This window comes from Neodiprion virginianus, chromosome 3 (genome assembly GCF_021901495.1).
Source record: "Neodiprion virginianus isolate iyNeoVirg1 chromosome 3, iyNeoVirg1.1, whole genome shotgun sequence".
In the NCBI taxonomy this organism is placed as follows: Eukaryota; Metazoa; Arthropoda; class Insecta; order Hymenoptera; family Diprionidae; genus Neodiprion; species Neodiprion virginianus.
In genome coordinates, this window is record NC_060879.1 from 95,020 (window position 1) to 118,083 (window position 23,064).

A 23,064-nucleotide genomic window follows, 5' to 3' on the forward strand; every position below is an offset into this window, starting at 1 on the left:
AGCCGTACCGGCAGTACAGATCGCGTACTGATTTGCTATAATCGTTGATATCAGCAAACCGTGGTGAAACTGATTTCTATGATTTGCTGCGAATTTTTAGGGAAATTAGGATATGTTGTACAATGTTGTACAAAAAATTGTTTTTGTACAAAATTGTAAATATGCGTAGTTTCTTATAACAACTTGTAGATGTACATGAAAATTTGTATTTTTTCGATAACAAATCTACAAGATACTACAATTTTTAACGAAAAATTAACAATGATTTATGAAAAACTATTCATATTCAAAATTTTGTACGAAATAATACGAAATGTTTCAATTTCTGTAAAAATTCGTAGTAGTAGAAACTTTCACCAGGGAATAACAATTCAATTTTTCTGGGAAAATTGATGATTGAAACAAGCTGTATAACTGTCGATTACCACATAAGTTTTGTTCTGACGATCTCTTACATTATCCGTACGATATTTTTTCGAACAAACGGCGTCACCTGCCTAAGGTCTTAAAGTTCAGTAGGTCCTTATCGTCAAAATTACATCCTACGACTACACTGGGGCTGGATCGTACGATTGTTACGAATATTGTCAAGAACAGAACAAACCTTGTACTGACTTTGAATCTTAAAATACATCCTGAAGTTGAATTTCCTTTCAGACCGTGGGTCGTGAACTTTCGCCGTAAGTCTCCTGGTTGAATCAACGAGGGTCGCAACTTATTCAAAACCAGAGCGGCCGACTCTGACACCTATGAATAAAACATATCAATTGTTCACCCGTTTTCAAGTCGTACTGAACTAACGATGCAAATTTCAACGGTCACGCGAGTACGATAAGAAAACTAATAACTGCCAAGCGCGCATGTTTTTCGAATTCTGACAATGCGTAATATAGTGAGTTCTTTTTTCAATATTCGCGTCGCTAAAACAAGTGTGCTAACGATGAGTTGAAAACACAAATAATGAATATAGACGCTCTGGCATGAAATTTGGTTCAATGGAGCGGGAAGAAGAACACAGTCCGAACGTACTCTGAACCCTTTGCTCTAAGCCTGAACTGTACATCACGCTCTTGACGTAAAAGATGGACAATCTTCAGGGCCGACCAACTTCCGGTGGATACTTATAAATACAATCACTGTCGACTCATACCTCGACTCAACTGGTCTCACAATCAGTGATGAAACCAGCTCTGTAGAATTCTGTCAATTCCTGCCTATATGCAAAAAGTATGTGTGAACTTTTTTAGCATGAACCTAAATTATTCATGTACGTGAATTTATATATAACTACATCGTGGTTCTTTGGTATTTCAGTAGAAATTAATATTTTTCAGTAAAATCCAATAATATGCCTCTGAGAAAAATTCATAAATTCTTAAATAAACAAAGACGGTACAACGACGGCATTTTGGAGTAGAGAAATATTTTTCTGCAAATCTCTGCAGATGTGCAGTCTCGGAATTTTCGAATTAACATATTTCTGAAATTCTACTGAAGCCTGCGGATTGATACTTTTTACAGTATAGCGTAAAATTTCAGTAAATTTGGTTTTAGTATCGGCATTTGAGTATTATTGAATGTTTCTCACCCTGGTAAACCTGGAAACTCGTTCCACTCAGCATTCATCCGTAGAAAATTGATAAATTCAACGCCGCGTACATGTAATTCAGTTTTAATAAGCGATTTAAACTTCCGTTCCAATATTAATGTTACATAACGATTTAGCCCATATCGGGGAACACGGAACACGTGGCCACCGAACGAATGAAAAGTATGGTGAAAATTCTGAATTTTGTCTCCCTCCTAAATTATAGCCTGCGGCGCACAGTGCAGAGTGATTAGTAGGACATTGCAATCAGCAAAGCAAAGTAGATAGATACCCACAACGTAGCGGAATCGGTACACCGTGTATAATGGATTGCAAGTCGTCGTACACATTAACATTATTCGCACTCGCATTGCAATCGTATTTCATTGACCAAACTTTCATTCGTGTCCTCCCCACCCTGCGTTCAATCTCTTTCTTGATTAACGGAGGATTCAAAAACGTTGAACCGCTCCGCATAACTTAATTGCTGCTACCCTCTTGGACTGGCAACATCATAGTTTACACTCGTTAATTAACACTGGCTCACAAATTGACTGATACAAGTAATTCTCAGCAACGAATATTACGAAATACAGAGCACGAGTCGTACCGGTATGGTGTCTCATCGGGCGAGGTGAGTTCCCGCCTATATGCTCGCATCTACTTTCGACACGTACGTAACATACGTTAGCTTGCCTAGATGTAGAAGACGCGCCGATAAGTCGGGTCAAAAGATATTTGGAAGTTCAATTGAGTTTTTTTAGTTGTTACAATTGGTGAGAAAAGATTTTTCAACAAGCAGACACATATTCGCTGTTCGCAGTCAAGGCAAAGAGGAATTTTCAATGCAAGAATTGAGAGTCTGATTATTTCGAAGAGATGAGAACATTCCCACGACTTCCTACAGTCATTGCTAATTGCAGTATGTAAATGGAAAAAAAAGTGAGCAGAAAGAAAATAGTCTTGGTGTTTTTAAGGTCCTGCTACACCGCGAAAAAGTTTGAGGAAAACAAATAATATCAGGTTTAAAATCTGGTCGTGTATATACGGAATGCTTCATACACGTGTAATGATATGGACGGTCTGATCGGGTTTAAAAAACGTGTTTTTTGACCCAACTTTAACTCGAGGTAAAAAATGACGATTGAAGACGAACAGAATAAGGAGCATATATGTCTGGCGTAGTACGCCTATCCACAACAGCGAACCTTGTGGTTGCGGTTGGCTCCAGCATACTCGCATGAGAACATACAGTATAAGGCTGGTGGTACTGTACGTATAATGTCTAGTTGATTATGAGATGGAGGGGAGGGAACGTTTAGTATCGTTTCGAACGCGAGCAGTTACGGATTCAAACTTGTGTCAATCGCTTCACCGGGTTCCACAATTCGGTTTTCTTTCCGTCTTCAAGCACTCATTACAGGAATAACTAACTACTGCGGCATAGCATTTTCAAAGGTCTGTAGGCTGCGGCACTAGCGAACGATGGTTTAGTCCCCACTTGATGTTTCATCAAATTCCGTAATATGTTTTATGTAACTATCGATAACAGCTCCCTCCCCGCGTGTCGTACATTAGAATCGTTAGCAGAATGAATCTTTTCGGCATCTGCATTTTTATGTAAGTGTAGGGAACGGAGGAGGCGTGTCTGATACGCGAAGGCAAGTAGCATGTTTATAGACGTGGTAACAGTCGGTCAGAGTGAAGCGAAGGTCAATTCTCAGTTCCGCATTTGTGTCTTCCGTTTCCCGCATCAGGAAATCATAGAATCTTTCAGCAAAGTCATACTCATCCGGTAATTAATCGAGACGTGGGAGGTCGCAATCTTTCATTTCACATTTCGATTTTTAGTCGTTGCCGAGTATGTAAGCATTATGTCGGGACAGTCGTTCGTTGTTAAGTTTTTCTAGAATTCTGCACAAACTTTAACCTGGATAGCGATAAGTCTGCCTCGTATATTGCCCAAAATCGTCACGGCCATAATGAATTATCTCTATCTCGTTATCTATAAAATTTGATATACGTATAGCTGGTACGACGGTGTATACAAGTTTGTCCAGTATATTACAGTACATCATCATATCAAATTGTAACTGCTTGTGATGTGTTTCTTAGAGGGCGGCGGCCGTTCCGTCTTAAGTTTAAATGTAATTATTAAACGTGGACGCGCATTGTTTTCGGCAACTGAAGATCTCTATCTAGATCTCAATCTAGAACGTATTCGACACCTGTACCGTGCACCGTATCCCTGTGACATGCGTAAACTTACGTTTACGAATAAGCACTCGTATTAATTATTACGTACCTACATACATACTGATACGCTGACGCTGCGAGGTTCGCTTAGAGTAGGAATACCGAGTCACACTCACGTGTACTTAATATCTATAATATTTACTGATCGTTGCATAAATCCAAAGTTGTACAGTTGTACAGTAGAATATGGAATATCCGGATTAATTAGGGCCGGGCCGCCCACTTGTGATTAGCGGAAGTTCGGTATAATGCTGAGTGAAACTACGCTACAAGTAGACAAAGAATTTCAGAAACAGTAGTGCATTATACGTATATATTTGTATTTATATTATATCTGGTCGCGTAATGTGTTACTTTAACACACCTCACATCGCTTGTTAATTACTACCCGGTACGGTCACGGTGAACTGAAAAGTCGCCTCGCATCTTTTTCTCCTAACAGCGTATTTATATATTCGAATATCACGATACATTGTAAGCGTGAGCATGTTTAAATGATGTCACGATTCGTCCAATCGGAAATTGATATACCTGTACTACAGCGAAACGGTAGAAGCAGAATTAGCGTAGCGTCTAACTAGATCCAAAACCAACCATCCGATCTCCTGATAATTATTCATAGTTTCATAAATTGTATAGTCTCGAGTCTAAACTAAGTAAGCTTTCCGATGGTCAGCCAGATGCCAGCGTAACGCAAACTCGTTCCAAGATGTTTGTAGTAATTCTGTCGTTTTTTTTTCCTACGTAAACATCACAAGTGCCATCTGATAAATTGTTTGCTTTCCCCTACCCGCGAAATATCCAACACACCGTCTTTTCGTGACCTTGAAAGAGTTATTTCAGACCAGGAAGCGACGGTTGAATCCAGTCGCAGAGAGGTGGAAATCGAGCGGAAATAGTCAAGTTTAAAAACTGTTCGATCTCTGTTTCAGGACAGTCACTTGTGCAATCATGGTTACGGCGTACGCAGGGATCGCGATCTTCGCTGACATTTTTCTTTTTCTCGTCAAAGTGACGTACTTTATCGTCGAGGGTACGTTCCGGATATTTTTTCCCGTCGAGGAGAAGAGCGTCGCCGGCGAAATTGTTTTGGTATGACAATCATTCTTCATTTTACAATTTTAAATACTTTAAAGAGCTACCGGCTTGTCACAGCTACCCGCTTCTCCGGAGAATGTATAATGTTTTGTTTAGATCGATAACGGACTCCGCCCTAGCCGAGGCTATTCCGGTTAATCGTTACGTTATTTGCCGTGTATAACAAAATTAAATAACATGCCCGTATTGCAAACGTTGTGTCATATAACTATAGCCATGGATATCAATGAAAACTTTCGATCCGTCGCGCGCAGGTTACATCCAATCGCAGTTCAGACAATAACGTCGGCTATAATCAAATTTGGGAAGAAAGATCCGTATCTGATATCATAAGTTGGTCTTGATTAACGCTAATTGTAAAACTCAATCTAGCTTACGGAATGATATTTTTGGAAACGTCGTGAGGTTAAAGATATAAATTTCGCTAGGTACCGCGAAAATCATCGTTGTTCCAACAATAAGCCGAATATACCTATGTGGATAAACTGCAACGTGTTTCACATGATGGGCATAGAGAGCGGGAAAAGTTTCCGTGCATTTGAAGTGCACACGATGGTGGTGCAAAATTTTCACCACATGCATTCAAACAATTAATTTCCATACCTTATTGTCAAATTGACTATAGAATATCGTCAGTCCCGCATTTATCGCAGGCTATAATGAAAGCATGATGTCAGAATCTCTTAAAAATCCAGCATATAATGTAATGTGTACCTTGTAGTATACCTAATTCTAGTTGTTGTAATATTACCTTTAATGCAGATTATTCGAAACGAACAGGTAAAACAACCTTACGCGATCGAGTGATATCCATATCCGTGAGTAACGCGACGTATACTATGCTGTATGTGTATGCTCGTACCTACTTGGAATAATTGCTTTGCTAAAGAGTAGAGGTCGCCTCCGGATAATTTATCGCAACAAGTTTTTTTTTTTTTTTTTTCCGTGGTTTAGAATTGATAATTCATATACATAAATTCGTTCTGCCTACATCATGCTATATTCCACAACTAATGTTCGTTGCCCAGATTACCGGTGCGGGTCACGGGATTGGCAGAGAGCTAGCCTTGCAGTACGCTTCCCTGGGAGCGAAGATTGTTTGTTGGGATTTGAACGAGAAGAGTAACAACGAAACTGCCGAGGAAATTAAGAGAGCGAACGTTGCTTCGGCAGTGTATACCTACAAGTAAGTATAAATCCGGGCAGAAGAGAAACAAAATAAGATATATGTATTCGTTAAGAAATCGCACTCAATCACACACAATCGCACACAATCGCATCGGTGTATGCCTGTACGAAAACATAGGCGAAAGGTGAGGAAAAAAAGTCAGAGCTTCTGCGCTAAGTTTTTGAGAAATCTAAGAATATGAGGTGTTTTTCCTCAACTTGCGGAAACGCCAATAATTTTTTGCTTATTATAACTTCAAAATTCACAAATACTCTTGCCGTTTGGCGGAAACGTTTCACAAAGTCGGAACCAGTTCTGAGACGTTCAAGGATTCGGTCGGGCCGATAATACGTGGAATGCCCCGTATGAATAATTAATTCACGCGATTATGCAATGTATAACGAGACAAAAAACAACTGTAGTGTTGAACTTTAATTGAATCTGTAGCATTGTACGCATATAGTTGACTTTGGTACAAATGACGCGTAGTTCCCAATCATATCGTTCAACACCCCTCCTCGCCCTTGCCGTTCTCAACCGCACCGCGGTTAAAAATTAGTATATATATATATAAGTTTTCAATTTGCATACCAGTGAAACAATTTGTTTGGTAATTTAATAAATTACACTTATCTATATTTCACAGTCTATTCGTTACGATCAGAAAATGATGTGAAAAATAGTGCGATACGTCGTTATAAGCATTGCTAACTATTCAGTATAATCGCATCAAGTGCCTTTCTCATTCCTCAAGTTTTCACAACCATTTTTAATTTTTACTATTACAGTTTTCTCTGTTTTTATCTGCAGCCATCCATTATATGTTCGTATTTTATCATGCAAATTTCGCACTCTTGGAAAAATAGATTGACAAAGTTTACGCCGTGTAGAGTGGGATACTCCAGCGATCCAATCTATCATATTAAATATGTTGTGAAAGTTCTATGCATCTGCAAATTTGATACTTTTACATGCTGTATTATTACACCGGTCAACACGAATTATGAGTCTGGGCTCTAGATGTCAAATTTTGATTTCTTCTATATAATAAATGAAAAAATAGTTTTATTAAATAAAGTTTGTGCTTGTAGAAACCGAACCGATATTTCGGATTTTAAGAAAAATTACCTATTTCTTCAAACATTTATTGTAACTAACAATCAAACAAACTTCAGGTTTGCATTCAAATCATTTTCATTCAAAAATAATAAATAACAATAAACTACAAATGTAAAAGAATTGGCAAACAAAGTTTAATAATAAATATTTTTCGTACTTCTACTATTGCCGTATGGACTTTCTCGTATCAAACCACAAACGTCATCTCCCATCATGCTCTCATAATACTGCCCCTCATAACGTCGATAACGATAAAGCCCACCACATCTTGATGAAAACGTTTTCCTTTTTCTTCTGAATAGGCACCCATATTAGCTGTCGACCAAAGACTTCAAGACTTATTAATCAAACTTAAAAGAGACAAAAACAAACTTCATAAGTAATAAATGAAGGTTTTGGTTATTATTCGACGTATAGAATTGGAAATTGTCGATCTCAGTAGAAACTCAAAAAAAAATAAAAATTTCTGCGAACCCGAGTTGTAATCATCTCAAGGATGCATCGATTCGAATTTCCAATATTAAAAGAGGGTTTTAGTTGCCAAGAAATTATGTAGGTGACCCATTTTTTTTAAAACCTCTGAGTAATTTTTCTTTCTTTATCTATGCCTGCACTCGCTTTATCTCAATAATAATGCCATTGATTACCTGAGTAATTATATAGATTTTTGAGAAAACTGATCGAGCTTGTATCTAAAAATTTGAGAGGAAAATTTTTTCTGTTATTTATTTTTACATTTTCACCACCGAATCTCAACTGGTACGGATTTTTCCCATAGACAGAAACACTTTTTACATTCTAGTTCAGTATATGCGCAATTGAAGTTTCCGCTTAGAATTGAAAAATCTCAACTATTGAGCCGTCCGAGTTTTATTTCATTTTGATCTAGGACGTATTATTGTTGAGACAGAGCGTGATGGAAGTATAAAAAAATTTGAGAAAAATTACTTTCAAACTTTCAGAAAATCGTCACCTGCATAAATTCTCGACGAGAAATAAGATCCTCCCTTATTTTGAAGTTTTTGAGAAAAATGGTCAATGAGTTGATAAGTTTTCAACGAACTAATTCTTTTTTCAATTTTGAAAATTGGATGCACCGTTGCAACGATACGGTACATCGAAGTATTGAATTTTCATGTGCATCATAGAACTTTCACCTTATAAGTAAATTCATCCGTCAAATATAATTGCGCAAATTGTGCCCTACGCTTATCCGGATTTTCAGATAAGCCATTTCAGCGAACACTGCATAGTTATGCTGCTGAATGAGCCACCTGGTGAAATAACAATTCACAACTTACGATCTCGTGTGTGCTCGCAGCCGTCACAAAAATCTTAGTAAACTGAGGAACGAGCGTAAAAAATGATGAAATAAATGCAAGAAAATTATAACGTATACTCATGCAGAGATTTCGTATTCACTTGCAGATGCGACGTAACGAACAGGGAGGAGGTGTTCCGGGTGTCAGAAAATGTGCGAAAGGAAGTCGGTGACGTGACAATTCTCGTAAACAATGCCGGTATCATGCCTTGTCGTACACTCCTGGATCATACGCCCGAAGAGATACGAAAGATTTTTGACGTGAACGTGATCGCCCATTTCTGGGTAAGATAATTTCATCAATGTATATATTATTATAATTCGTAAACAAAATATGTGATAGATATGTGCTCGGGAAGATTTGGCCAAAAAACAATTCGTTATAAGGTGACAAAGACACTTTAATTGCTCTACGGTTAGAAGTTCCAGTGTGAATGAATGTATGAAAAACTTGACAAGAAAACAAAAAAATAAAATAACGAAAAAAAGAATGGTTCATCGAAGTAAAAGTTGCATTACATTTATATCTTATATCGTATGCGTATACCGTGCCACGATTTCTAGACGCTCCAAGCCTTCTTGCCGAGCATGATTGAAAAAAATCATGGACATGTCGTGGCCCTGTCGTCGATGGCTGGAATCTCGGGACTTCCGAACCTGGTGCCCTACTGCGGATCCAAATTTGCCGTCAGAGGTGAGCTATGCATATAGTTGGGCAGCAGATTACGGACGTTTTATTTTGCGTAACGATAATTCGCGAAGCGTAAACGCTGGGTGTTTTTACCACGTATGTTTAAAATGATCTTAATGTTGGGTAAGTTTTTTCTATCGGAAAAACATCGGTAGCGATTTAAGAAAATCAATTTGTGTCAATATCTCGGAAGTAATGATACTTACGACTGAACTGATATCATCAACATGCGTCCCCTTGAGAACCATACAAGTATTGTCTCGGAACATTTTCCAATAGAATTTCTAGTTTTAGAGATAATCTAATGTCTGACACACGATGGGATACCCTGCAGTATATAGACGTAGAATTCGTCCAGATATTCGACACTGATACCAGGCCGAAATCGTTAAAAATTATTGTCGACTTGTATGGGAGTTTTAAATCTCCGAATGCCGGCCATCTAAGGGTTAATAAATTTAAACTACGCTTTAATTAGAACTGTACCTATGTAAAGATGGATCAATTAGTTAATTCAGGAAGTCGAAAAAAATTTGTTTCGATCTGACTAACAAGTCTTACAAGGAGATGGGAAGGGTGGAATTCAAAGTATAAGATCATGTAATTGTTGAATCAATGTGCACATTCGAGTTAAGCTTGCATTCTTTGTGACAGACAAAATAACAGCTCAGGTCAGTAAATATCATATTTTTCAAACGATAGAAGAAAAAAGAATTTTGACGGGTTGAAAAAAATGTTGTCATGCCAACTGATCTTTATTCGCGGTGGGCGTGTACCTGTATTCTGCACGCGGATAATTCTGGTCTTTTTTCAATATCTTACTCATACTTGGTTATCATTATTATGCTTGATCAGGATTGATGGAAGCCACGGCGTTGGAGCTGCGGGACTTGATGGCAACGAAAGAAATGAACATTAAGTTCACGTGCGTTTTTCCATACATGGTTGACACTGGGCTGTGCAAAAAACCAAAAGTCAGGTAAGCGACATGCCTAAATTCGACTGGGTATAGATTCACTGATGTCAGTGAATAGTCGCTGATTTTCAATTACATATCAATATACCGCTGAGAAAAGGCAGTGGCGTGATTATAAAATGAAACTAGTTACTGTAATTACATATGGATATCAGTGAATTCCCAGTGATTCATATTTAGAGAGAACGAGGATCACAGTTCTTTTTTCACGTTACCTACACGTCAACTGGCCTAAATTAATTATTTCGATTAATTCCTCCAGGTTTCCAAGTATAATGTCACTACTTCCACCAAAGGTTGCCGCCACTGAAATCGTTAGGGCACAACGGCGCAACATTCCGGAAGCCTCGATACCTGGCATATTTTTTCATGTCAACAATGTAGCGAGGTAAGCTTATTGTTCGAACTAGAAACATCTAGTCCTTATAAGATTTTAATTATTCATCTTAGGTGGAAGTCGAAAGCGAATTAATTATGATCGTTCAATTCCCATTACAGGAATTTCCCTACCAAAGTTGGATTGTTGCTGAGGGACTTCCTGGACAGCGGTGTTGAAGCAGACTGATCTTAAATGTCTCGTATAAAGATATGATTGTTAATTTATTTTTAAGGAAAATATTCGTGTACACGTATCAAGATTATTATTAAATAATATTTTATACGTCTTGTCAGCTTTGTACCAAGTCTGCAGACGGTACGTCAGACGTTTATGCAAGTTCGAATTTTACACGCGTAGAGAAATGATACGGTTCAAGAATGTATTCGAATTTTGCAAGCTCTGAAAATGCATATTTATACATGTTAATACCTACGCATTGGTTGTAAAATGACAACGCACGATCGAGATTAATGATAATATTCAAGTTCCAAACATACTGCCAAGAAACAGATGAAAATCGGTGAGAGTTTCGTAATGAACGAATTAAAATTAAAATCTCGTTTGCTAGCACCAAACAGTTACCAACACTCGCGGTGCTTGGTAGTAAATCGATGTATAGTAGTAGTAGTAGTAATTAGAATGTTCATCATTCAACGCTAAGGGATTATCCGATAACCAAGTGTAGTATAGGTATACGTATGTATAAGATGAATTTATGAAATTGCCGAAGGCATATGTATCGTTTATTTTTTTTTATTTAATATATATATATATATATATATATATATATATATATGTGTGTGTGTGTATGTATATATGTATATAAAGAAACAATGGAAGTATATACACATCACCAAGCATTGTGCGTGTACATGCGCGCGTGGGTGCATTACAACACAGATTTATAACGTAAGATTATCGCTAAATTGTACGATCTCTCGGAATTTCGTGAGAATTGAGTTGACTGACTTCCCAGCTGGATAAGCTAAGGACCGATAGTTATGCTACCAGCCCAACTAACCGCATGGTTTTCTCTATTTCTCCTTGCGGTATTTATGTCACAGATATATAAATATATAAACTATATTTAGTTGAAAATTCAACAAAGAGTGATAAACACTTTGCGCATCTATTTTACTGTATACCACGCACGATGCCGTGCAAAAGAAATTAAAAAAAGTACTTTCACCCATATTGTGCGCATGGCATCGTGTAAACTTTGGTGTCAAGTTAATCTTTCAAGAGATCTTTAAAAACGTTGCCAAGTCCCTCGTAACCAGTTAGCCCAATTTTCGCCCCGGCAACTTTGCAAGCAAAAGTAACGGCGTTTTGCAAAACAGTGCAATCTATAAACTCCGTCAGACTCACTTCAAGGCTTTCGATGTTGTAATTTTGTGTTATTTTACGCTTCACCTCGTTCAACTGTAACTCTGTATTCGGATCTGACTGGGCTTCTGCGCCTTTAGTGTTTCTTGCGAGATCAGAGTCGTTTCTGTTTGACAATGGTGGCTGTAGCTTGACTCTGTTCAGATAAAAAAGTATCGCTGCGGTAAACGTGTCCCCAGCTCCGAGGCTGTCAATAATCTTGTGTGGGGGGAACGCAGGTGATTGGACAATTCGGCCATCGGGCGTACGCGCCATGGCACCCCTGTCGCCCCATGCACAAATTATGGTTGCTCTGCGTAATAAATATACATAAGTATGAGAAAAAAAAGATCTCATCACAGCGCAAGTGGGAGGGACTGGATGCGTTAGGTATGGACTTGGAATGGATATAATATGTGTAATATATTAAGATTTTTGGGTGGAAGACGTACTGACCCGGACTTGGCTTCCTGAGATATTCTTCTCAGTGTTTCGGTCATATTGTCAAATCCTCTAAATTGGGCAAATGTTCTGCCGACGAAAGTGACGTCTACGTAAGGCAGCAGGTCCAAAAGCTGCTCGTCAGATTTTTCCAACTCAATGCTAATAGTGATCGGCATTGGAAGTGCAGGATCGAGACGATTTTTAATGTCCTTCGAAGCCAATTTCACCGAGTTATTGTACGTCTCTACATGCTTGATCATAGACAAAACCGTGCCCACGTTCCTTCCCTAGAAAAAGGACAGTCGCGGTCAAAGTTCGGGGTTTGAGCTTACAATAATCAATGATGAATGAATTAAGTTCATGTGCGAAGAACAGTTTGCAAGTCATTCTAAAGCGGATGTAGCATTGGGTAATATACCAACACCTGCAGCTTAAGGCGGCACGTATTCGGGAGCGTTAATTTTTATTCGAAATTCGTAAATGTCGTAAATTTTAACCGAGTGAAAATAAGAATGGGCGAGATATATATATGAGCGTAGATCTTGTCACCTCTATGCATGAAAATAAATAGTAGCAAGTATGAGAGAACCTCTACAAATACAATGAAATGCCCTTTCACAGTTGCATAGACTTCCAAACTTAGTCTGCTACTCAAATATGTATATTCTATCCGCATTGGGACAATAAGACTGCCACTTTATTTTTTTTCGTTAATCTATGCATATCTCAACTTGAATAAGTAGAGTTTTGAGAGTGTTGTAGAGAATTTCGTTGTTTAAAAAACAGCTTTAAGGCCTACGTTTCTAATGTAAACATTAGATAAACCTTACGGGCGATTAATAATAGATTGTGCATCAAGTAATGAAAAGTTGGTTCCTTTACGTCGAGCGTAAGTTTTCGAAAGGGTTTCGCCGGCAACTGATATTACAAATACGCGAGGCGAAAGAGACTCGGTCTCTATAGTGCAGACGAAACTTTTTGTACCAAAGTACGAAAAGGTGCACTTTCAAGTACTAGGACGTAATGCAGAAACGATTACTTTAAGTACGGAACGCAGAAAAGATAACACGCGTAAATCATACTAGCGTTACATGTCAAGTCTCAAACGGCACAGTTAAGACGTCGCGGGCAATTAAAAATTTGTAATCGATCAAGCACCCTCCTAACCGCGGACGAAAATACTCGCGTTTGTCAGGACTTGTTTATCAATATAAACTAAGAATTTACACCATGAGTGGGAAAGAAAAAAAGTCTAATAAAATAACATAGTTTAATACAACTGTACTGACGGAATAAAAATATTGAGTATGAAGATTAGCGTTTTATTTATCGAATTATTACATTACTCTCTCAAATTGAAAAAAGAAAGTAGCACTCCAACTATTTTTATCAACATCTCTTCATTGAAAGTAAAATTGATGAGTACTTATAACAAAATAATATCCCTCACACCGGCAATAGATATTCGTGATTCCAAAAATTTGTAAACCATTGCTTTCAGACCGAAAATAGCTAGTACTGGAAAAAAATTATCAATGTGTATCATTAAAACCCCATATGTACTGCTTTTCTGATTTACGCAAAGGGTGGCAAACTACTCAAAGCCTAGGGTGGCCGAAAGTATCTGTGACGCATGATACTAATACGCGCGTAGTACCCTACAAGTTATATGTATAAATTTTGACGCTCGCTGAACGATATATGCGGATCCTCGTTTGTATTTCAGAAGACGAGACTGGTGCTTGACAATACAATTATGGAGGGTAGAGGCAAGGAGGATTATGCCTGTATATACAAAGTGTTATACTTACGTAAAGTAGAGTACATATAAGATGGCGTTGCTGTAGCAAAAGTAAGACGTTTAAGAGAAAGCGCCAAGAATTGATAGAGTTAGGATACAATTAAACGGAAAAAGATAAATATCCGCTTTGTGAAGGCGCCATTTTCAAAAAACTTATTAAATGACATTTTAAAGTCTCAATTAAATAAAGTTATTTGTTCCAATTATCAAATCTATCGTTAAAAATTTGAATTTCGTTTTATAATAACGTCTTGTGGTAAGTCTTTAGGATGTATCGAGTATATTTTCATTTCACAACGTTAGCAGTTGACCATGCATTTACATGTAGGCACTTTTATCAACTATCTAGTCACTACAACTACTCTGTAACATACTTCACTTCATCTATAACGGCCAAGTTCAGATTGAACCCTTATTGCTTATCAGCGCTACTCCGGTGACTTATTGAACCACTATTTGCTGCTTTGTGGCGAACACTTTTCCAGGTGAAAACCCACATGACATTGTCCGCCTTACCTCCAACCTCCACAAATACAATGCCAAGTTCAAGGAAACATGAAGGTAACATGCTGGGTAACAGGCATTTTTTTGTTGCATAATTAATCCAGTCATCAGTGATAATACGCACAAAAATTAAGATTCCTTCGGAAAAACGGTAGATAGTTGTAAATGTTTGCAAAAATTGTTTGACCAAAATCACAAAACGTGATTTAACCCGTCATTAGTACAAAAACTGATGATAATTAGTGCTTATAATGTGATGTAAGAGTTGTTCAGCAGATTTTAGTGTGCGAATGTATTAATCTCGCATCCGCTGCATTTTTGCACATGAAAAATAAGTAGAGAATTCACCTCAAAATGAATCCAACTATATTCTTCCAAATTTAATTTCTCAAAATTTTCCAAACTCAATTCTGGCAAATTCGGATTGTAGTGCAGAATAGTTCGACTTCCCGAATTAAGGCTCAGGATGACTGTTGAAGTTGGACAGCCAAATCCTTCCACCGTCGGGCAGTGTGCAAAGTTTATTTTACATTTGCGCATATCATCTTGTAAAAAATTTAAATGCTGCTCCGCGCTTAGTGTACCCAAAAACTCGCACGAATTCCCAGCTTCAGATAGAACGGTGCAGTTGTTGGAAGCATTTCCTCCGCGCTGCCACCTGTGCGCGACGCATCTTTAAAGGAAAATAATTCATTTCATGGTTTTGAAGAACCTTCAAAGCTAGCCTCTTATGTTTAACAGGCGAAGAAAAGCTGATGACAATGCCGAAGCTGATCTCAGATGTGAGTTTGAAACATGACAAATGCGATTGGTGAATAGTCGTCTGTTCACTCGCAGAACAAATTGCGAAAATAGTATGTTGTGTATCAAGGAGGCAAACTCGGTTCTTTTCGGGCCGAGCGTAAGCAAGTTGTAAATACGCGGGGCGAAAAGACCGTTGCCTTCTTGATACCACACTATACTTTACATAACAAAAGTATGTTACGCGTTTTTTCGCGAAGCACGAAATCGAGGTCAGGATCGCGTAATGGCAGATTTTTTTTGCGATTACGCATGCGCGGAGGAGTTGAAAGTAATACTTTCTGGCTGCTCGCATGCGCGTTGGCAGACTGACTCTACCGTCATAGCAACGGATCATACTTTGTGTACGATAAACACGTATGAAAAAAGTTCGCATAAAACATGCTTGCGTTATATAATTAGTGATTAATTTGACCAATACCTTGTGCATATCTAGCCTACAGATTCGACATATTGATTTTACATTAAAAACTGAGAAAACAACCGTCCCGAAGTCAAGGAAACGATGACGCATGTTCCTTCGAGTTTATGGAATGAGTGTTGAGAGACGGCGAGTGGAACTAGAGCTATGTCAACTCGACACCGTATCGGTAATTTGATCAAATCAAAAAGCGGGATTAAACAGTGAAGGAATTTCTTCCGAAAACTTCCATACGGTTGGGATATACCATCCAGGGATTGGTAACCCTGATATGATCACTGTCAATTCGGCGTTCTCGATACGGTTGAAGCATGGTGGGAAATTGGATTTAAGGTTAGCAAAAGAGGTTTGACCGGCATATAAATAGGCACCCCAACAAGCGAAAATTATGAAAGCGTGACGATAATAACGCTAAGATTCGAGAATGACGAAGTGAAGATGAGTGAAGTACATCTGCATGTAGATATTAATGTATATGTATACAGGACGCATACGTGTGCGTGACTTCGTCTATACATGCATGCTTATATAAATTCACGTGCAAGACGTATGTATGTAGGCATACCTCTGATCGCTGTCCTCAGCTGGGAATTGTTTGCAAACTTGCACAATGTCCAGGCAGATCAGGCCGACACAAAGTATTTTAGGTTCATTGGGCTCAGGTGGAGGCGACGTACCCACGATCTTTTCGTAAAAACTTGAAATCATCTCCTTCTTGATAAACATACACACACACACACACAAGTATATACGTATGCATTTGCCGTTGCATCTACATACATTTATGTATTGTACACAGGACGTCACAGGAAGTAATACTTCCTGGCGCAGACGCAGAGAACTTAAGAGAGGAGTGAACACCCGTAGACTGAAGATTGCTAAAGACAGCCAGCCACGAGTATCAGTTTGAAGCAAGCGAAAGGACACGGGGATAACGCCGATAACGGCAATGCCCTACACTTACCGATTCGCTCATGGGGGTTACAATATTAATTGACAATGAGTCAGTATGGTAAAAAATTTCTATCTCGCAATTGCCCGCACTTAACTGACTGTCTTTAGCAATTTTCAGTCAATACGTTCAAGTTTCTGTAATTTACCGTTACATACCTTTGTGGACGCACAAAAAGGACGCCATGCGCGCTATGTTATTAATGGTTCTAATTGACATTCATGGTATTTACGATGACGTAACATTCGCCTAACGTATATAATACCAGCGTAGCGGGATATTTGAATAAAGGCCTTGTAACAGGCCTGGTAAAAATATTTTTGTTCCAGAAATATTTATAAAATGCACAGTACCTCAATGTCTCATAACTTTTGACTCTGAACCCTCTGTGAGATCAGTCTACGGTGCATAAGGTATAAGACGTAAGACGTGGTCCGACTGGCCCTAGGTCGCGGTGATTTTATTGTCATAGTACAGCGGCAATTCGCCAGGAGCCTCACGCGCCTACAACGCTGATATAAACAATAATGGCGTCGTTGTATTTACGAAAGTTGACACTTGACGGGGGATAAACTTCCGTTTAGCTCATACCTCCGTTCGATCTGAAACTTGGTATACTTAGGTATTTCGATGCGCTGATTAAGAATATGATATTAAAAATTGGCGCAAATTTTATTTTCGATGTCATATCGAAGAAAAGTCGTTTTTAAAATTTTTTTTTGCGTTTATTGCGATAAATATGGACATTGGAGAAAAATGTTTCAAGTAAAAGTTGTAGACCATGAAAGGATCAAAATTTTATGTCTCTTACGTTTTTTATGTAGAACCTCGGATTTTTTTTATGTATCTCGAATGGTGTGTGGGACATGGTGGGGTGGGTGCGGGGCATCTCGGATGGCGGGTGGGAAAAAGTGGGGCGGGTGCGGGGCATCTCGGATGGTGTGTGAAACATAGTTAGGTTGGCGCGGGACACGATACAGGGAATCTGCATCAGCATTGTATTGTATTGTATTGTATTGTATTGTATTGTATTGTATTGCAATCGAAGTAGTTTTGGCGAAAAAATGAAAAATTCCGATGATTTTTGTATTTCTCTCCCAAATTATCGGTTCTACATGAAAAACGTAGGAGAGATGAAATGTTAGTTTTGTCATGATCTACAACTTTTATCTGAAACATTTTCCGCCACTTTCCATATTTATCGCAATAAACGCAAAAAAAAATTCGGAAACCTAGTTTTCTTCGATTTGACATCGAAAATAAAATTTGCGCCAATTTTGAATACCATATTCTCAATCAGCGCATCGAAATACATTAGGACACCAAGTTTCAAATCGATCGGAGATATGGGCTAAACGGAAGTATACCCACGCCAAAAAATGTCGATCACAGTATACTGTACTGCGTTCCGTTTTAAACAGTAACCAGTATACCTAACTATAAAGGAACGGCTTCGCAGTATACTAAATTGACGTCACACCTTACAGTGCTCGCAGTGTATACCGGAACATACCCGTAAATACATACGCCTCCAGTAATCAGGGTTCAATGGGGAACCACACTACCAACTCTTGAAGCCTGGTGGCAGCACCATCGTTGGTTTAAAATTCAAATTCAAGCATACAATATTACGTTAAAATTCATTTTCCTTTATAGAGGATCTTTTTTCTTCACTTGGAGAAAAGCAGCATGGTAAATTAACCTGTTTAAATTCTTCAATCGTCCAAACAAAATACTTTTTCATTTTGGATCACCGGAATTTCGCGGCAAGGTAGACCAACGATTGTGCGCCACCTGCAATCAGCTTGACAACTGTGGTCCCCCATTGGGTTCAAACGGATTGACGCTTTGTGGGACTTTTGCTGTTGCAACGCCATCTCTATTGTACTCTATTTTATGGACACTTACTTGACACGGAGATAGTCCTCCTTACCTTTATGCTTCATAAGTTAATAGTTCGAATTGCGAGGGAATCGTTCGAATTCGATGAGGTAAGTTTCGAATTGAAATTACTTCACTATAAAATTAATAGCTATATTTGCACTTTCGGCTGGATTGAAATCCGATAACAGGAGACTTGCGATATTTGCGTTATTACGGTACGGTCTGCACGTGCCGAAATACGGATTACAATTGTTCTACATAATGATCGTCTTATGTTTGAAATTTATTTACGGAGAAATCACGTACGAAAGGCAAACTTTTAGACCCACCTGATTAGAAACATAATTTCAAATAAGTATCATCGTATATACGAACGAATTGAGTGGTCGAGATGTACGACGATTGCCTGCTTCTGTCTATGCGGTTCCCGCAGAAACTTTGGAGAATTGTGAACGAGTGCAAAACAGGGGCGATTAGGTGGAGCGTCAATGGTGGGACGATATTATTGGACTATAAAATGTTTCAAGACGAATATCTGAAAGCCCCAAATTCAATATTCAAAACGAATAACATAACGAGTTTCATAAGGCAGCTTAATCTCTACGGATTTCGTAAAGTTACCTCGCACAATCGTGACCCAATGTGCAACTCCCTTAACCCCGACGTCCACGAATTTTTGCATGAAAATTTTCGCGCAAGTCGTACCGATCTCCTGACAAAAGTATGCCGAAGGACTGGTGCGGGAAAAATCAAGATTTGCGACCACTTCCGAACCAAACATTCCATTAAACGTGAAATTGGGGATAATAATGAGGTCCGCGTAATTTCGCGGTTGCAAATGTGCCAGGTATCAACGTCTGTACATACATAGGGGCGTTGAATGGAAAACGTGACTTGACCCAATCTTAAATAATAACAGAAATTGTCAGTTAACCTGTCGATGTTTACTCTTATTAGTTTGCCCTGACAGAGGCCCTGCAGCAAGTGACGCGGGAGTATCATCGTGAGAAATTCTGGGAAAACGCAATAAGAGACGATCCATTGGCAGAACTATCAAATTCTCAGGAAGCAGGTGAATTGTTGAATAACTTACCAAAAAATGCAACAGTGCAATTTTTTTTTTTTTTTGCTACTTTGGCTGCGGTTGCAGATTACAAGATTGAAAATATTTTCAGGTAGCATCGGAGTTTGGGTATCAAGTATAAAATTCGGTGTCAACGAAGCCACGAAAGAGTTGAATTTCAATGACAAGTGCGATTCAAGGTTTGCTTCGGAACTGTTACGTTATACACAATTAACATGTTTCATTTGCTCATATGTATTAAATTGAATAAATTCCATTTCAGTCGTCAACATGAGCAGCAAAGTAGAGTTGTCTGACTTCTGTGACTATTCTATGGCTAGCCATTCCTCTCAGAGAAACAGATACTAAGAAAAAAAATAAATAAATAACAAAGTTACCATATGATTGGACACTGAGTGTGATTCTTTATTTTTAGTATCTTAATGATTTCTTGATGTACCAAGATATTATTTAAAAATTGAGAATAATTATATGTATAATCACATACATTAGTGTTACTTTTTCTGTTTCTTTTTCTCAGCTTCAGCCTCTTTTTCTTTTTCAATTTCTGTAACGTATTCACCAATTGTTTCAACATCCAGCATCTGAAAACAGATCAGTGAGCAACCATAAATTATTGTCCGCATGTTCAATGTGTAAGATTTTTGCAAATCAAATTTGCATCTTCATGGGACACTTTGCATCCTTTTGTCACATAGATGTTATTACAAAGTCCTGTGTACAATATGTATTTAGCTTCATCATAGAACTTACCTGCAACGGCTGACCACGGCGCATTACAGCTATCTCTAAATTCTTTTGTCCAGACTGGACAACTTCTAGCAGCGCTCGAATGGCAAGTTTCATGGTACCTTTCTCAGTTGTTACTTCTTCAGGAGAGTAATACTTCTCAAGGAATTCACGGACTGTTGTGGCACTGCGTCCTGTAGCGTTAGCCTTATATTCAACAATGCAAAAAGTTGTTGTTATACTGGGAACTGCTTATGTGGAATGTGAAGCGATGTATTTCTGCCTTGCATTGAATTATGGAAATTTAAACAGTAAAGGCAATCTGCAAAATATCTCACCTTCCATTCAAAATAAGTTCCAGATGGATCAGTTTGGTACAAGTGAGGTACACCATCATAATCAAAACCTGCCAATAAGCACGATATTCCAAAAGGTCTGCGGCCATTGCTTTGAGTGTATTTTTGCTTCAACCCTGCAAAATCAAACATAATTGACGGCATGAGAATATCGAATTTGTGACTATTGATTTAAGGTATAATTCTGTTACATGTATCACTGTTTTTAGATTCAGTTTTACCTGCTACGAATCGTGTGATATATTCCAAAGTCACAGGGTCCTCAACAGTTAACTTGTGACTCTGGCATTCAATTTGTGCTCGATTTATTAATACTCTTGCATCAGCGGTTAAACCTATAAATACGGAATCCAGCAATTAGTCATATTGTATTAGATATTGATATATAGTAACAAAGTCATTGACGTAATAATACAAGTAATATACATGTTTTTCATACCTGCGAAAGCCATCACAACGTGTTCATCCAGGAGACATATTTTTCGAACTGTTCGTTCCTCTTGAAGTTTGGCCACTGATTTTTTCTCCACACCCAATACAACAACATCGTTGCCGCGAACGCCAACCTTGAACCAGTGCTCTTACGTATGAATTTAATAAGCTAAGAGGCGTTCAGAGAAATATCAGGAGTACAATGAATAAAGTTCGTGGCAAAAATATGTTTTTGAATCGAGCAATCCATGTGGTTGAGAAAATAAGGGCACACCTTTTCTTGAATGCCAATTCAGTGAACAAGCAGCCATAGAGGTTTTACGATTACGGAATATGACGGAAAATACGATTGATCTATTCGTCCACGTCTGTGTAAATTAATAACAATTGACAAGAGACCGGCGTATAGGTTATTATTATACAGGGCACATCTACTTACCGCTGTTGATCCCTTTTTCACTGCTTCTTGGGCATATTCAACCTGCAATAAGTGACCGTCAGGTGAAAATACCGTAATTGCTCGATCGTAACGAGACCCCATATTTTTATCGTGTAAAACTACTTAAAAATAGCGTTTACTTTTACAGTGACTCTACTCTTTTTCACTTTCGAGGATTCCGTATACTAGAGGTTGAGTGTATCTCACATTTCGATGAAGTTAGCACAGAATGACAAGTGAATTCTCAATTCGAACACACGTAGCCATCTCTGACTATTTTGCTGAACCCATAGACCACACCGGAAAATCGTTGACATGTTAAATGGCTGCTACGCCGCCCTACCGGGATTAAATCGTACTCTTTAAAGTGTTCAAAATCGTCGATTTACAACCTATACACATCAATAGAAAAGGGCAGAATATAATTGTCGGTGTATCAGCGTTGACTGAGATGTCAGTTAGCTATATCGACAATGTGCATTTTGAACTGAATTTTTTTGGTAAAAAAACATGAAAAAAACTCCCGTCAGGCAGGATTTCTTTCACATAATATAGAATGCGCTCCGATATTAGCTCCCACTGTTGTCAACAATCTTTTATCTCTTTTAGATTGCCGAGTTCGTGACGCTCTGCCTCTGTCCTAGTGAGTTTTTAGCGCTGCCATCTAATTCCCGAACGCACTGGGACGGGCCCATAGTAACGATGTGTAACATCCGACCGGAACGACCGTATGTTTTATCGACTATTATTACTGCATGTTACTTTTATCAACTAACCAAACTCGAAATACGAGAATCTTGTAACCATAAGAAATTAAAACAACTGTCTAACTATTTGGAATATCCCTAGATGGAAATAACTATGAAATTTACTAGCCGAGGCTTAAAAACCATGTTACGAGATCTTCGTACTACAGAGAACTATAATACTATTATGCGTTATTATATATCATATTAACACTATAATTAACTAACACAATTATACCCAATTATTATATAGCACTCAACAATGCCATTTGTGCATTTGAAGCTGAGAGCTATACTATAAGCAATATACGCTTCACTATATAGCCTGGAGTATAGAAGACTGTAAAACCATAGATAAACGCATAACCAATATAATGTAAAGATAGCACTGCTGCAATAACCCACAAAACCAGAGACTGCAAAACCATCAAACCGTGAATGCTAATTACCCAGCATGAACTATACCTTATTCCGCAACGCCGTATTGTAGGCAACACGCGCTACGTTTTG

General features: G+C 38.3%; 4 protein-coding genes across 21 annotated transcripts; 2 read left to right on the forward strand and 2 right to left on the reverse strand.

Moving 5' to 3' along the window:
• The first annotated feature begins 1,082 nt into the window (after nt 1–1,082).
• LOC124299931 (epidermal retinol dehydrogenase 2-like) lies at nt 1,083–10,882 on the forward strand. Of its 6 annotated transcripts, none has more exons than XM_046753400.1 (8): nt 1,083–1,227; nt 4,777–4,936; nt 5,971–6,128; nt 8,658–8,835; nt 9,115–9,244; nt 10,097–10,220; nt 10,480–10,605; nt 10,716–10,882. In XM_046753400.1, the coding sequence occupies exons 2-8, from the start codon at nt 4,796–4,798 to the stop codon at nt 10,780–10,782; spliced, it is 924 nt and encodes a 307-aa protein (XP_046609356.1). In that variant the 5' UTR covers nt 1,083–1,227; nt 4,777–4,795; the 3' UTR covers nt 10,783–10,882. The 6 variants fall into 6 exon arrangements, with proteins under 6 accessions (XP_046609356.1, XP_046609352.1, XP_046609351.1 ...); XM_046753396.1 differs by lacking the exon at nt 1,083–1,227 and adding an exon at nt 2,188–2,222; XM_046753395.1 differs by lacking the exon at nt 1,083–1,227 and adding an exon at nt 2,224–2,261.
• On the reverse strand, nt 10,714–17,060 carry LOC124299930 (ketohexokinase-like). 3 transcript variants are annotated; one of them, XM_046753393.1, is made up of 5 exons: nt 17,043–17,060; nt 16,498–16,646; nt 15,059–15,383; nt 12,418–12,692; nt 10,714–12,274 (listed from the first exon to the last, which is right to left on the reverse strand). In XM_046753393.1, the coding sequence occupies exons 2-5, from the start codon at nt 16,638–16,640 to the stop codon at nt 11,827–11,829; spliced, it is 1,191 nt and encodes a 396-aa protein (XP_046609349.1). In that variant the 5' UTR covers nt 16,641–16,646; nt 17,043–17,060; the 3' UTR covers nt 10,714–11,826. The 3 variants fall into 3 exon arrangements, with proteins under 3 accessions (XP_046609349.1, XP_046609350.1, XP_046609348.1); XM_046753394.1 differs by lacking the exon at nt 17,043–17,060 and adding an exon at nt 17,033–17,041; XM_046753392.1 differs by lacking the exon at nt 17,043–17,060 and adding an exon at nt 16,897–16,923 and having other exon boundaries at nt 11,112–12,274.
• LOC124299935 (uncharacterized) lies at nt 14,653–20,252 on the forward strand. 10 transcript variants are annotated; one of them, XR_006907113.1, is made up of 4 exons: nt 16,422–16,432; nt 18,808–18,875; nt 19,726–19,840; nt 19,944–20,148. XR_006907113.1 is itself a non-coding variant. In XM_046753412.1 (4 exons), exons 1-4 carry the CDS (start codon nt 18,822–18,824, stop codon nt 20,146–20,148), a joined length of 291 nt encoding a protein of 96 aa, XP_046609368.1. In that variant the 5' UTR covers nt 18,600–18,821; the 3' UTR covers nt 20,149–20,252. The 10 variants fall into 10 exon arrangements, 5 of the variants coding, with proteins under 5 accessions (XP_046609366.1, XP_046609369.1, XP_046609367.1 ...); XR_006907118.1 differs by having other exon boundaries at nt 19,739–19,840; XM_046753412.1 differs by lacking the exon at nt 16,422–16,432 and having other exon boundaries at nt 18,600–18,875; nt 19,944–20,031; nt 20,115–20,252.
• LOC124299934 (proteasome subunit alpha type-7) lies at nt 19,871–22,107 on the reverse strand. 2 transcript variants are annotated; one of them, XM_046753408.1, is made up of 7 exons: nt 21,809–22,107; nt 21,377–21,503; nt 21,159–21,272; nt 20,920–21,053; nt 20,606–20,788; nt 20,340–20,436; nt 19,871–20,196 (listed from the first exon to the last, which is right to left on the reverse strand). In XM_046753408.1, exons 1-6 carry the CDS (start codon nt 21,908–21,910, stop codon nt 20,347–20,349), a joined length of 750 nt encoding a protein of 249 aa, XP_046609364.1. In that variant the 5' UTR covers nt 21,911–22,107; the 3' UTR covers nt 19,871–20,196; nt 20,340–20,346. The 2 variants fall into 2 exon arrangements, with proteins under 2 accessions (XP_046609364.1, XP_046609363.1); XM_046753407.1 differs by lacking the exon at nt 19,871–20,196 and having other exon boundaries at nt 20,234–20,436.
• Nucleotides 22,108–23,064: the final 957 nt, after the last annotated feature.